Here is a 12,584-nt window from a genome sequence, read left to right as displayed (position 1 = left end):
CCAAATTTGTTCGGTGAGATGCTTCTAAATTCTACACACTGCAGCTTTAAGCACATCATGTGATTATAAAGGTAAGTGTTAAGCTGAGCATAGATGGATTGCTTCATTTAGCTTTGAATTTCACAAGAATCAAATCTCCAATCTCCTTCAGGAGATCTCCACTGATTCTTAAGAAAAAGTGAAAATAAACAAGTAGACATGTAGATAACTATGATGGATAACATCACTCAAGTGTCAAGCCTCTGCATGTTCACTCAAACGGAAGTGCCTGCTGATAAACACACTCAGTGTGTGTGAAGTAGTGTTGTAATGATCAAAACCCAGTCACTAAATCTGAAGAGAGAGAGAGGGAGAGGGAGAGGGAGAGAGAGAGAGAGAGAGAGAGAGAGAGAGAGAGAGAGAGAGAGAGAGAGAGAGAGAGAGAGAGAGAGAGAGAGAGAGAGAGAGAGAGAGAGAGAGAGAGAGAGAGAGAGAGAGAGAGAGATGACTGTTTGAAGATGCATTTGAAAAATTCTTTACCTGTCCTTTAAATTATGCATCATAAACTACACAAATGCTTTCTGTCTAATGATGACCTGATGAAATTGGTGCCTCAGTTTATTCTCTTTCACAATGAAGGCTGTCCACATGCTTGTGTGGTTAACACAGGTAAATGTATAGCAGTAGTTTGAGCTTTGTCTCCAGCCAGGACTTTCTAAAAGCTGAGATCAAGGAGTCCACATTCCCCACAGCAAAACCCCACTAAGCCCCTAAACCCTCTAAGCTTTGTTTGCTAAAAACATATATCCATTTATTGTATTCATTGCCTAACATTTTAATGACACTGACATTAGAATATCAATATTGTCCTAAAAAAACACCATGTATCAGTATTAATGAGTTATTCTAATTGTTTGATGTAAAGAAAAAACTGAACTCCACAACACTTCACACTTGGAAGATTTTTCTTTTTGTTATGTAAGCTGCTGTGTGTGTAAAGGAGTATGAACTGTGCTGTATCATGGTAATAGTTCCAAATCTTACAACCCCACCAACAATATAACTGAGCTTTGTACAAGTTTATGAATATTAATATAAATAGATCACACACAGTGCTTTTTAAATTTTCTATAAATGTGATTAAGCAAATGATCTCTCATCTACAGAGCTAGTTTTTCAGCTAGTTTTATTGTAGTTGTTCGTATTCAAAAGCTACAACATATCATGTACAAGTCTATGGTTATTATTTACAATACAAATATTCAGTAGTTTCATACACGTGAATCATGATCATTTGAAGAAATAACAATCGACAATCCACAGCAAAGTTAATTGAGAGCAGCTCATCACTGCGCTGTTTGTTTCAAAGACTTCAGAGCTGGAAGGATGTCATCCAGACGAGTGACTCCTGAAACACACACACACACACACACACACACACACACACACACACACACACACACACACACACACACAAATCACCGTCAACATTCTTAACCACATGATGAGAGAGAAACACACAACACAGGATTGAAAACCAGAACCTGCTCACTGTGAGGTGACACGATCTGTTGCTGTCTACTGACCCAAAAGTACAAATTAGAGGGATTTAGACCACTGTATATAATACTGCTCTCTATTAGCAGTCAGGAATGTATCACTCTTCCTCTTATTAGGAACATTACTGTAAAATTTCTCTGAGTGTCAAAGGTTTTATTTAAAGCTGAATTATAAGAATCATTTCTGAACATTTTTAGAAACATAGTTTTTTTAACTGTAGTGCATTTAAAACATGTTATCAGGAATACTGTGCAAGTACTGAGATGAGGCTATGCATGAAAGCTAGACTGACCCTTATCAGTCTAGTCTGGAGGGATCTGTATCAGTCTAGGGCAACTCACTTCAGACTCATCTAGACCTTCTTCTATGAAACACCATGTTCTGAAAATAACCCCACTTACTGAAGTCAAGCTGGTTTTAAAGATTAGTCAGGTTAGTTTTCATGCTGAGCTTCATTTAACATTAATCAAAATGTCTGTTTTCTCCTGAGTTCTACTCTGAGGATTTACTGCTGCACTGTGAACACGAGTCAGTTTACAGTTCAAAACAACTGAAATGAGGTGTACCTATAACAAAAAAAAATCAGCGTTTGGAATAAAGAGCCACTGAAACACTGGGAGGGTGTGTTTTAATTGACTGACTGGGATTGTGGTGATGATTTTAATGTACTGACCTCTTAGATTTCATATTGTAAAGACACTGTCACTCCCACCAAACAAATAACTCATCTAAACAACAAGCAATGAGTCATTAAAGATATGATAATCTGTCTGGTTTAAAAGAAAAATGCTTTTTTGCCAAGCTGACCAAGATCCACCACCACACGCTACAAGATGTAACATGAACATATCTGGAAACACGAAGGTGGCATGGCAGGGGTTAAACATCATGATGGGTATGGCCCCCAAACTTGCTGCAGCACTGGAGCACACCAACACCAACAAGCTCTCCCTGTAGATGAACAGTTGGTGACCTCTATACTGATCACAGTCAATCCACATAAAGCCTGTGTCCCTGCCAGGCTCAGAGTCAGAGGCAGGGTGCTACCAGACTGCTCTACTCAGTTATATGGGGTCTTCATCAAGCTGGTTCAGTGCCCCCTGGATTCTGGCTGTGTTCCAACACATGGAAGAAAGCCACTATAATCCCAATCCTTTAAAAGACACATGCTAAAGACCTGAATACAGGCCAGCTGCTCTGACCTCAGTGACATCAGTGCTGTGTTAATGCATGGAGAGAGTAACGTGTGACACCTCTGAGTGGCAGAGACACTGGAGCCATTCTAGTTAGCCTATAAGGTAAAACACAGGGTAGAGGCACAGTGCCTAGTGGAGCTTCACATCAACTCAACACTGATTTTAAGGATGAAGAGTTTTACAGGACAGGTAACAACGAGTGCCAATAAATGGTTTTAAAACCAAGAATCAGACTTTTTTTTAAAAGACTTTTAAATATTGATATCAATTCCCAAAATCCAGTATCAGTCAGGCTCTGCTACCTGGACATTTTAAAATTTTTAATAAGACATCATACTGTAGACAAAAGTGTAATCATGGTGTTTGTAGTGTGATATTTACCTAAAGTGTGTAAAATGTCCTGAATGAGAGAGTAAAAGGCGGGAAAGAACTCCTCATGCTGTTTCACTTTGATGATGATACTGAAACACAAAAGGAAAGGATGAAAAACAAACGTCAGGGAGACATTTGGATTATTTTGCATTTTTTAAGTAAGAATATTTTGAAGAAATATTAAAGTTACTCTTTAGATCTTGAGTAGAAATCAGTGTCCAAACCAGGAGTCACATGTATAAAGGATGTGTACGCACAAAAGCGTAAATGTTTTTCCAGCTGCAGGTGAGGTGAAGATGGAAAAAATGGCAGGAGACAGAATCTAAATATTTCGACATTTATTATTTATCCGAAGTCTCATCTATTTTCGGCTAGAGCTGCAACTAATTATTATTTTCACTTTTGATTTATGTGATGATTATTAAATTGTAATAAACTACACTACATTAAAGAAGCTAATTGGAGTTTTAGTGCAACCAAATGGCTCATTTATTGTGAAAATACGCTGTATCAATATATATTGTATGTAAGAACCTGTCAATGTCTGCATCTCCCAGCAGATTCTGGATCCCAGTTGAGTCTTCAGAGGAGGACACCAGTCTGGCCACGGTGTTCACCACTTCACCAGGAGGAGCCCTGCTGTCTGACAGACCAGCACACAGATGAACATCACTATTGGTCCATTCTATTATTTAATTCCTGCCTAATTCTACTGAAACTGAATAAACAGACGAAGCTTGGATTGTATCTGCAGGGTACCGAGATCTAGAACGTCTCTGAGGTTCCTCATGGTGTTGGTCATCACTCCCAGCCTGGTGTAGACCTCGTTCATACGTGGGTAGACCCCGCTGAGGGAGGTCACGTCAAACAGCTTCTGGAAGTGGGACACCATGGAGCTCAGGGTGAAGCGGGTGGGGCTTCTGAGCACCTGGAATACACATGATATGTTACTACATCTGCTTTTGTCAACACACTCATAAAAATAAGCTGAAACCTCTCCTACACCAACCTTCTCATCATCAGTGGAGGTGTTTTCCAGCATGGTGTCCACTAGTAACATCATGTCCTCCACCTTCACAGCTTCTACAGAGTCACGTCCACCATCCCACTGTTGCCACGGCATCAGTCTGACACTCAGTTTGTTTAAAATGTGCTGCAGGTCCTAAAAACATACACACATAACAGCTCCAGTTAGGGCTGGGCGATACGGCCTAAAATCAATATCACAATATATTGAGCAGTTCACCTCGATAACGATAAATGGACGATAACTACCACCAGAGCGATAGATATAACATATGTTATATCTATCGCTCTGACTACCACCACCCCGTGCGCTAAAAAAAGGTTGGCCACTAGATGGGGCTGTGGCAGCATAATTGCTCCACTCCAAGGTTAGATGTATTGCCCTGGCTGGTGACGACAGTCTTTTTGCTTACATTTTACATCTTTCTGTGCAGTATCTTCCCTTTTGAAATCAAAATGTTGCCACACGATTGACACACGATTGTTTCTTGGGAACAAGCTGCTGCTCTTCCTCCTCCTCCACCAGGTGTACCTCCGCCGCCGGCGCTGCAGCTGCCCCTTCGACGTTTGAACTGTCCTCCATCTATCTATCTATCTATCTATCTATCTATCTATCTATCTATCTATCTGTCTATCTGTCTATCTATCTGTTTATTTTGCAATAAATCATATGTCAAGTCGAAGAAGAACCAACCGTGTACCAAAATGCAGAGTGCGTAATGATATGGTTCAACTCTTTTACGCATCAGGCGCACGCCGGTTACGCTTGGAGTTTGTTTATGGACAGCCAAACTTGATAGCTTAGTGTCATACACCGTTGGAAACCTCAGACTTTTGGCGAAAAGGTTATCAACTTCATTTCACTGAATACTTCCACTGGCTGGAAGAGCTGTCAATCAAACCCACGTTGTCGTCGGTCACATGTCCTCATTGGCTTTGGAGACATGTACTGCCTAATCCTAAGCACCTAAGCGGTCGTAAACATCTAGTCACGTGTAGATGGACGTGCAGGTCAGGAAATGTTATTTGCGTTATTACGTTATTTGTTGCACTAAATACATGGACATATTGAGGAAAGTATTTCGGTTTTATGGAAACGGATTTCATATTTCACAAGAATCGTTGTTGATAAAGGGAAGACTTTGAAGATATGTAGGCATTATAGCTTTTCTCACTTAGCTGAGTGGCTAGCCGAGCTAATCGCTAATACTATTACGGCTGTGAGCAACCATATAAGTCGTGAGTGGTCTTGAATGAATCAGGGCAATCTAAGCTTTCCAACAATGTACGGCATGAATATATATGTTTACGGGTTGGTGTTTAAAACATTCAGCGTTAACACATTCAACGTGTGGCTACCTCCTAACATCCGTCCCGTCCGTAGGCGGAACAGCGTGCATTAGGAGGTTAAAAACCGAATATACCGACATGGGCAAAATGACGTTGGTTATCGTCGTAAATTTCGGTATCGATAAATTTTCGGTTTATCGCCCAGCCCTAGCTCCAGTTATTATGTGTCATAACATACTCAGATGTGACTCAGGATAAATGATTAAGACTGGACTGAAAAAGATGAGTGAGACTTATACTATGTTATTCATTCCAGTGGTTAGTGAAGGTTGCAGACAGGTGTTGTTTACCTTCAGCAGGTGGAGCTGCTGGGACCAGGATTCCAGTGTAGGGAGGAGAGTCTGGAACTCAGCTGAGTCCAGAGTAACAGAGGAGGGTTTCTGCTTGTGAAGTCGTAGTGGAGCGTTGGGATTGGTCAGAATGGAGTTGATCTCATTCAACAGCTGGAATAGAGGTGAGTACAAAGGACAGGATGTTAGATGTATGGATGTATTCATTTTTATTAGCCAGTCAGTGTTTTTCAACTCTGATGATAACGGTATGTAATATGTTGTATTCTTGTGTCCTTGAATCCTATTGGCTTTTAAAAGAAGGAAAGAAAATCAATATAATCTGTGTAGTATGTGTTATAACTTTATCATTAAAAAGATATTTTTGTTAAGAGTTAATAATTTAAAGAGCTACTTTTACCAAAAGCTGACTGTAAAGTTTATCCACATTTAGATTTGATGACTTTTAGAATGATGTACAGTGCAATTTGTTTCACATGCATCAGCTGCTGCTGTGCTCATCTTAAATATTATAATAAAGCTTGTACATGCAAGTATGGGGCCAATCATGGTCCAGTATGTAACTATAAGAGATTCTGCATTTTTCAATAGGGGAAATGATAGATTGAAGGATTTTAACAATGCAAATAAACTTTCCTTTTTTTTTATAAGGAAAATGACAGTATTGGTCAAAAATGGTTGATGATGCATATATTCACATCTTAAAATACATCTGGAGAGGAATTTTAAACATTTTAGGACCCTTTTTCTCAAACAGTCTGGACAACAAAACATATAACATTACTGACAAGGTATAATAATGATCTAGAATCAACATGAAGTAATTTCCAGAGTCAAACATTATGCTTACATGATGATAGTGTGAACACATTATGGCCTCTTTGGCTTGGTCACTGATGTTTCCGTCTTCCACCTTGTTGTCATCTTTTAGCAATCTGTAAAGATGATTGATATATTGATGTACTTTAACAAGGTCAGTACAAAGATCACTTACCCAGCATGACACTATGACTGACAACTGTGTATGGTGTGCTTGGTAATGCTTTAGAATACAGTATCAAGTGCAAACATGAAGCATTTTAGTAGTATGTTCAGATCTACACTTGAATTACAGACAATTCATCCTCCAATATGATTTAGATGCAATTAGTTTTCGATGTGAGACATGTTTTACTGGCTGATAATGTAATGTAGTGATAATAAATTGACATTGTCATTGACATTTTGTTTGTCATATTGTTATTCATTTACTGACTGACCTTATTTAAGCATTGTACCTGGGTATGTGCTCATACTCATTATGCCTGGTGCTGAAATTTTTACTTTTCAAAACTATGAATCATTGAGGGGAATAAACAAAGGGGAATAAAATAAATATTAAACATTATTTGTACTACACACATATTCATACAGGTTCTTGTTGGTAAATGACATTCTATGTAAAAACTGCTTCCTCTGTGGTTTAGATTTGAAACAAAGAGCCAAAAATGTGTCTCTTATTGCCTGTCAAAGCTCCAGCAGACTGTGTTATTCCAGTACAGACACTCTGACAGCTGATCATGGCTGGTTAGCTGAGCACTAACTTCCAGCTCTGCATCACACACTCCTACAGTCACTGCCCCCCACTCATCTGTTGCATTTTTACATATGCTGTGAAGGAGGGAGCTAGAAGAAAGTTCTATGAGCTCAAACATCAGCATAAAGACTAAACTCACTCAGAGCAACAGTAAGAGGTGGGGATAAAAGGACTCAAAAGACACAAACACAAACAGTATTTTAGGGTGTTCCAAGTGTTCCTACCTTGCATTATTGTGTTTGTTTAATCCCTCCAAACGACGGAGTTTAAGTTTGTAGAGCTTCACTTCTTTAAATGTCGGCCTTTAAAGAAGAACACCATCACTATGATTACTGATGTGACAGCACAGGCTCATCCACTGATGCAGACTAAATGAATACATTTACACAAACCTTGTGTCCAGCTCCTGCTTTAGCTCTTCTATTTGAGCTTTGCTTTCCTTCTGATGTTCCTGATAGGCCTGGGATGAAATGTAAAAGTATTAGCTGCATGGTTACTACAGTGAAACATATCTCTGAAAATGAATCTGTAGTGAAGTGTGCCAGCTCACCTTTAGAATGGTTTTGAAAGCTGGAGTAACATTGCTGGATGTTTTACTTCTAGTTTGATCTGATTCTCCTTTGACAGATCTGTGGTGAAGGCACAGAAGTCTCAGAGTGAGCATTCAGTGATTTTGGTCCTGTATTTTTCTTTTATCAAAGGATACGTTCAGTTTTTAAAAATCTGTCTTTGAACTTGGAAAACTTGGAGGAACCATATTCCATAGAATTTTGTATTACACTAAAACATGAATGGATGTTTGCACAGAATAAGGTCTTTAGATATTGTCCTTCACCTTTTATAGTGTAGTCTCACTTAGTGGAATATCTTCAGGGCCAGTATTGACAGTAGGAATTGTAACAGTGGCCACATACATATGGACATGTCAGTATTTTATTAAGATACACCTGAAAAAAGTGAATCTATCCTTTAAATTAAAAGCAGTCACTTTTCAAAGCTCTTTATGTACCACTAACATATTTTAAAGACAGGGTTTCTGCTATTATCACACACTGCCAGGTTTTGCTGAGGCAGCGATGCAGTCAGCCTCTTCATCTATTATATCCTTCATGAGAATCGTGATTACAAAGTTTCATTAGTGAAACAACACTGAACATGAAATCATGCAGATCTTACCTGAGCTCATCTAGAAGCTGAGTCATTTTAGTCTCATAGAAGTCGATCACATCCAGCACCCTGGTGATAGGAGAACAGTGCATCACAATTATCTCTCCTTTTATATTTATATATTACTTTATAATGGTTAATGCTGCTTTCATGTCATATGGGATGAATGAGATTTCAATATTATTAAAAGTATATTGAAAACAGTTCTGGTTGATTTGACAACACCTGTGGTCACATGTGGTAACTGCAAGTAGCTACATTGTTACAAATGTAACACAGGAGCAGCTGGTGTATCTGTTTACACTGCAGCCAAACACACTCACATTGTAGTTAGGTGTAACTAGGCAGTCTGAATCCATCAGACTCAACCATTAACAAAGAAATGTACTGCATTGAAAAACAATTAAAATGTAAATAACTGAATGACCAACAAACAGAACCAAAACATGGTTGAATTTGTTGTAATTGTTAAGGATTATAACTTTAAACATGAAGTCAAATATATTGTAGTTATGACCTGGATGTTAAGGTTAGATTTAATTTTATTTAGTAAGAAAAAAAACGTTAGAGTGATGTTCTTACTGCTGGTCTGCTGCAGAGTTCTGCTGGCTGACTTTCTTACAGATGTGCTGGTATGTCTGACTGTGTCGAGCCAACCGTCGCTCTTCTTCTTTGATGGTGAAGTAGAGTTTCCTCTGAAGGTGAGCCGCTTCCTCCCTCTGCTTGGACAGCTTCTGCTCTAACGCCTGACTCCTTCTCTGGAAAGATGAAAGATGAAAAAAAAAGCAATATCAAAATGACTGAGGTGTCCATGAATGTGGATAACCCTAACCCTGAAGTAGTAGAAGATGCTACAGTACCTGTGCGTCCTGTTTCTCCTGCTGCATCTGTTGTGTCTGGCTGTGCTGCTGGACCGCCTTGCCGAGATAGCGGTCCTCCAGGTCCTGGACTCTGGTCTTCACTTGATCCAGCAGCCCCTCGAGTTCAGAGGCCCTCTGAGACTGGTGGGCCGCTTGACTCATGTGCTCCTGGACTTCCTCTCTGAACACAAACAGAGAAGATTCATTCTCAAAAGTTCATTCCTGCTTCATCCTCCTCAGGGTGGAGCTGTAACATTCTAGCATTCCTTCATCCATAATAGTTTTTTACTTCTACCAAAGTTCACCCAAGATTTGAACAGTTTATGGGAACATGTCTCAAATAGGACTAGGTGTCAAATTCAGTATCGAATTTTAAAAAACATCATTTCTATCACAAAATATCTGATAAAACGTAGGTAAAGTGACCAAGCATTCAGCACAAACTTTCAGTATTAAGTAGTTAACATTAGGGCTGCAGTCTAATTATTGATATAGCATAAAAACAGTTTTATAACTACTGTATTATAATAAGCTGCCATTGATTTACACTTCATACCTGCACTGAGCTACATGGTTCAGGAGGTGTAGGTGTATGTATCCCTGTGATAGTCATCTGATGCTGATGAGATTAGATGACAGCAGGACAGGTGGTCTGCTCAGCACTGCATATACATTATTGAACAGATAGGGATTCAAAACAGCCATAGTAATACTGCATATACTGCAGGCATGTGTAAAATGAGCTGTAGAAAAATGTGCCGAGCAACAAAAGCCTGAAAGATCTTATTCCTCTGTGGTATGTTGTCTAAAAACTATTAAAAACATATTAATGAGTCATCTGTTACACTGGGTGACATGTTCCTCTATTATTATGAACGCACACTGCAGTTTCAATCCCACACACGCCATCCTGCTGGCAGAAATACTCACTAAGGCAATAAATGTGGATTAATCCTCCACTGAAAATAGTTCTCAACAAATGCACTGTTTCCACCTGTTTGAGTAACATTTAAAACTACAGTGAGCAGCTGTTACAGGAAATTATTGAGCCTTTTCTTTTTTTTTAAAGTGACTATACAGAACCAATCAAAGGGGAATGGAAAGATGTGTCCAGACTTTTGACTGGGGCTGTATTTGTGAGTCGTTCCTTTTTTTTTTTTTTTTTTTAAGATTTAGTAGGATACAAATGGGTGTGGAGCTCCGAGGAACCAGAACCAGAAGTTCAATGAAGAACCTGCTGATTGAAATAGAAATGGCTGAATCTTAATATAATCTTTATCTTCTCTAATGGAAATCTACATTTCTAAAGGGAATTATTGGCTGGTGCTTTGTTTGACTTACTTGAGTTGGTTGTTGGACTTAATGAGCTCCTGGATCAGGGCTTGTCTCCTGTCAGAGTCTGTGAGCATTATCCTCAGAGTCGTCCTGATCTCACCAGCTGACTTCTTGTCCAGCAGAACTAAATCTACGGACACACAGACTAAGATCTAGAGGCAACTCCAAAAACAAAGCATCTGCAGGTTCCTCAATGTAACTTGTAAGCATGTAGAATATTTTTCAACTTACACCTGGAATTGGAAGTCTAAATTACAAAAAATACAGATTTTTTTTTTTTACTATTTTTATGTCATGTCATGTCATAAATGTAAAATTTACCACTGATGCTTACCTGAAAGATTCTTATTCTCAACAGGATCCGCAAAATACACAGGTTTAAATCCATGATGCTGCAGAAGTTTATTCACATCATCCCATTCTACTTGCTCCTGCTACAACACACACACACCAAAAAAAATCTGTCAGAAAAATGTAGTCAAACACACATTACAGTGCAGAAGATTACACTTAAAATGTAATTCTGAGGTTTTAGTTCTACCTGAAACTTCCTGTGGGTCCACAGATAAACATAGGCCCTATTTACTGACTGTGAAAAATGAGCTGTCCTGCTATCCATGTTCTGTCCTGAAAGTCCCTCAAAAGCAGCACTAGATCTAATCATGGCAGGACTTGACTGATGACTGTCAACTACTGACTACTGATCAGGTTTCCGTAGAGGAGCTGCAACTACAGCAGCACAGCAGTGAATGAAAGATGATCCACTGTCTCTCTCTCTGTGCAGCACATCATATTTTATTATAGTATTTAGTAAGTTAGTGTACTAACTTACCTGTTCCATCGTTTCACTCCGACTGCAAGAAATAAAACAATATGCATGTCGTTAGTTCATAGATTTGCATTAATGCCCTGAACTCCATTTATAAAACTGTCCATTTAAAGCTACTGGACTGTTGTTGACAATATGCGAGAAAAAGTCTTGAAAACAAGACTATTTTCCAAATCTGTAAGCTATTCCGGTCAATTCGGCATACAAGTGAACAACAAACCAGAGTATGTATATGATTAAAATGTAAAATGTTGAATAGGGAGCTCAGTTAGCTCCTGTTGCTAACCACATTAGCGTTACGGTTAAGTATAGTGTATTTTCTACCTTTAGCGGACTTTGCATTTGAATAGAAGTGCAACACACGACATTAATTATTAAGTATGTTCATTGTTGTCGCTCTTACTTGCCAAACTTTGCGATAGCTCAACACACAGCTGTCACTTCGACTGTTTAGTTTACTATCTACTCACAGTACGCCCCTTCCGTCATTCAAACTAGTGCGCGGATACGTCACTGTTGTCGACCAATAAAATGAGGCTGTTGTTGACCTGTCTGTTAACTATTTTACACAGCAGACAAATATAATACACTATTGAATATCATTTTTACACTTAAATTATATATTATATACTTTATTTATTTATTTTTTATACCAAAAGCAATTACAGAAAAAAATCCAGCATATCTTAATGGGATGGTTAAAGAGCTAATTAGATACCTAGGATGTATGATTAGTTCAATCTAAAGACTCACTTTCTCTGGCTTTTAACATTTAATGTTTTATTTGTTATTTGATTTTCTCAGGTTTGTGCTTAAATTTAGTTTTTTTTATTTTGTATTTTTATTTTGATTCTTTCAATTCTTTCATGCTTGTATGAGTATACATATGTCTGCCTTTGTGGATCACTTTGGTGCAAAGTATGCTTTTTAAAGTGCTATGTAAATAAAATAAACTTGAAACTTGAAATATATTTTACCCATTGTTGTGATGGATTTACCTAACTTGACCTCTTTCAAGTCTCTATGGATTTTATATAGTATAAA

General features: G+C 38.4%; 1 protein-coding gene across 1 annotated transcript; it reads right to left on the bottom strand.

Annotated features, from left to right (window-relative positions):
* Window positions 1-1,325: 1,325 nt before the first annotated feature.
* Window positions 1,326-11,552, bottom strand: cep70 (centrosomal protein 70). Its single transcript, XM_053314484.1, has 16 exons — window positions 11,544-11,552; window positions 11,046-11,145; window positions 10,718-10,841; window positions 9,377-9,557; window positions 9,099-9,274; window positions 8,526-8,585; window positions 7,900-7,978; window positions 7,742-7,809; window positions 7,574-7,651; window positions 6,624-6,708; window positions 5,774-5,926; window positions 4,117-4,269; window positions 3,867-4,035; window positions 3,642-3,750; window positions 3,117-3,196; window positions 1,326-1,387 (listed from the first exon to the last, which is right to left on the bottom strand). Exons 1-16 carry the CDS (start codon window positions 11,550-11,552, stop codon window positions 1,326-1,328), a joined length of 1,686 nt encoding a protein of 561 aa, XP_053170459.1.
* Between the last annotated feature and the right edge of the window lie 1,032 nt (window positions 11,553-12,584).

This window comes from Scomber japonicus, chromosome 24 (genome assembly GCF_027409825.1).
Source record: "Scomber japonicus isolate fScoJap1 chromosome 24, fScoJap1.pri, whole genome shotgun sequence".
Classification (NCBI taxonomy): Eukaryota; Metazoa; Chordata; class Actinopteri; order Scombriformes; family Scombridae; genus Scomber; species Scomber japonicus.
The sequence above is the reverse complement of the archived record's forward strand: the minus strand, read 5'-3'. Positions and strand labels throughout refer to the sequence as shown.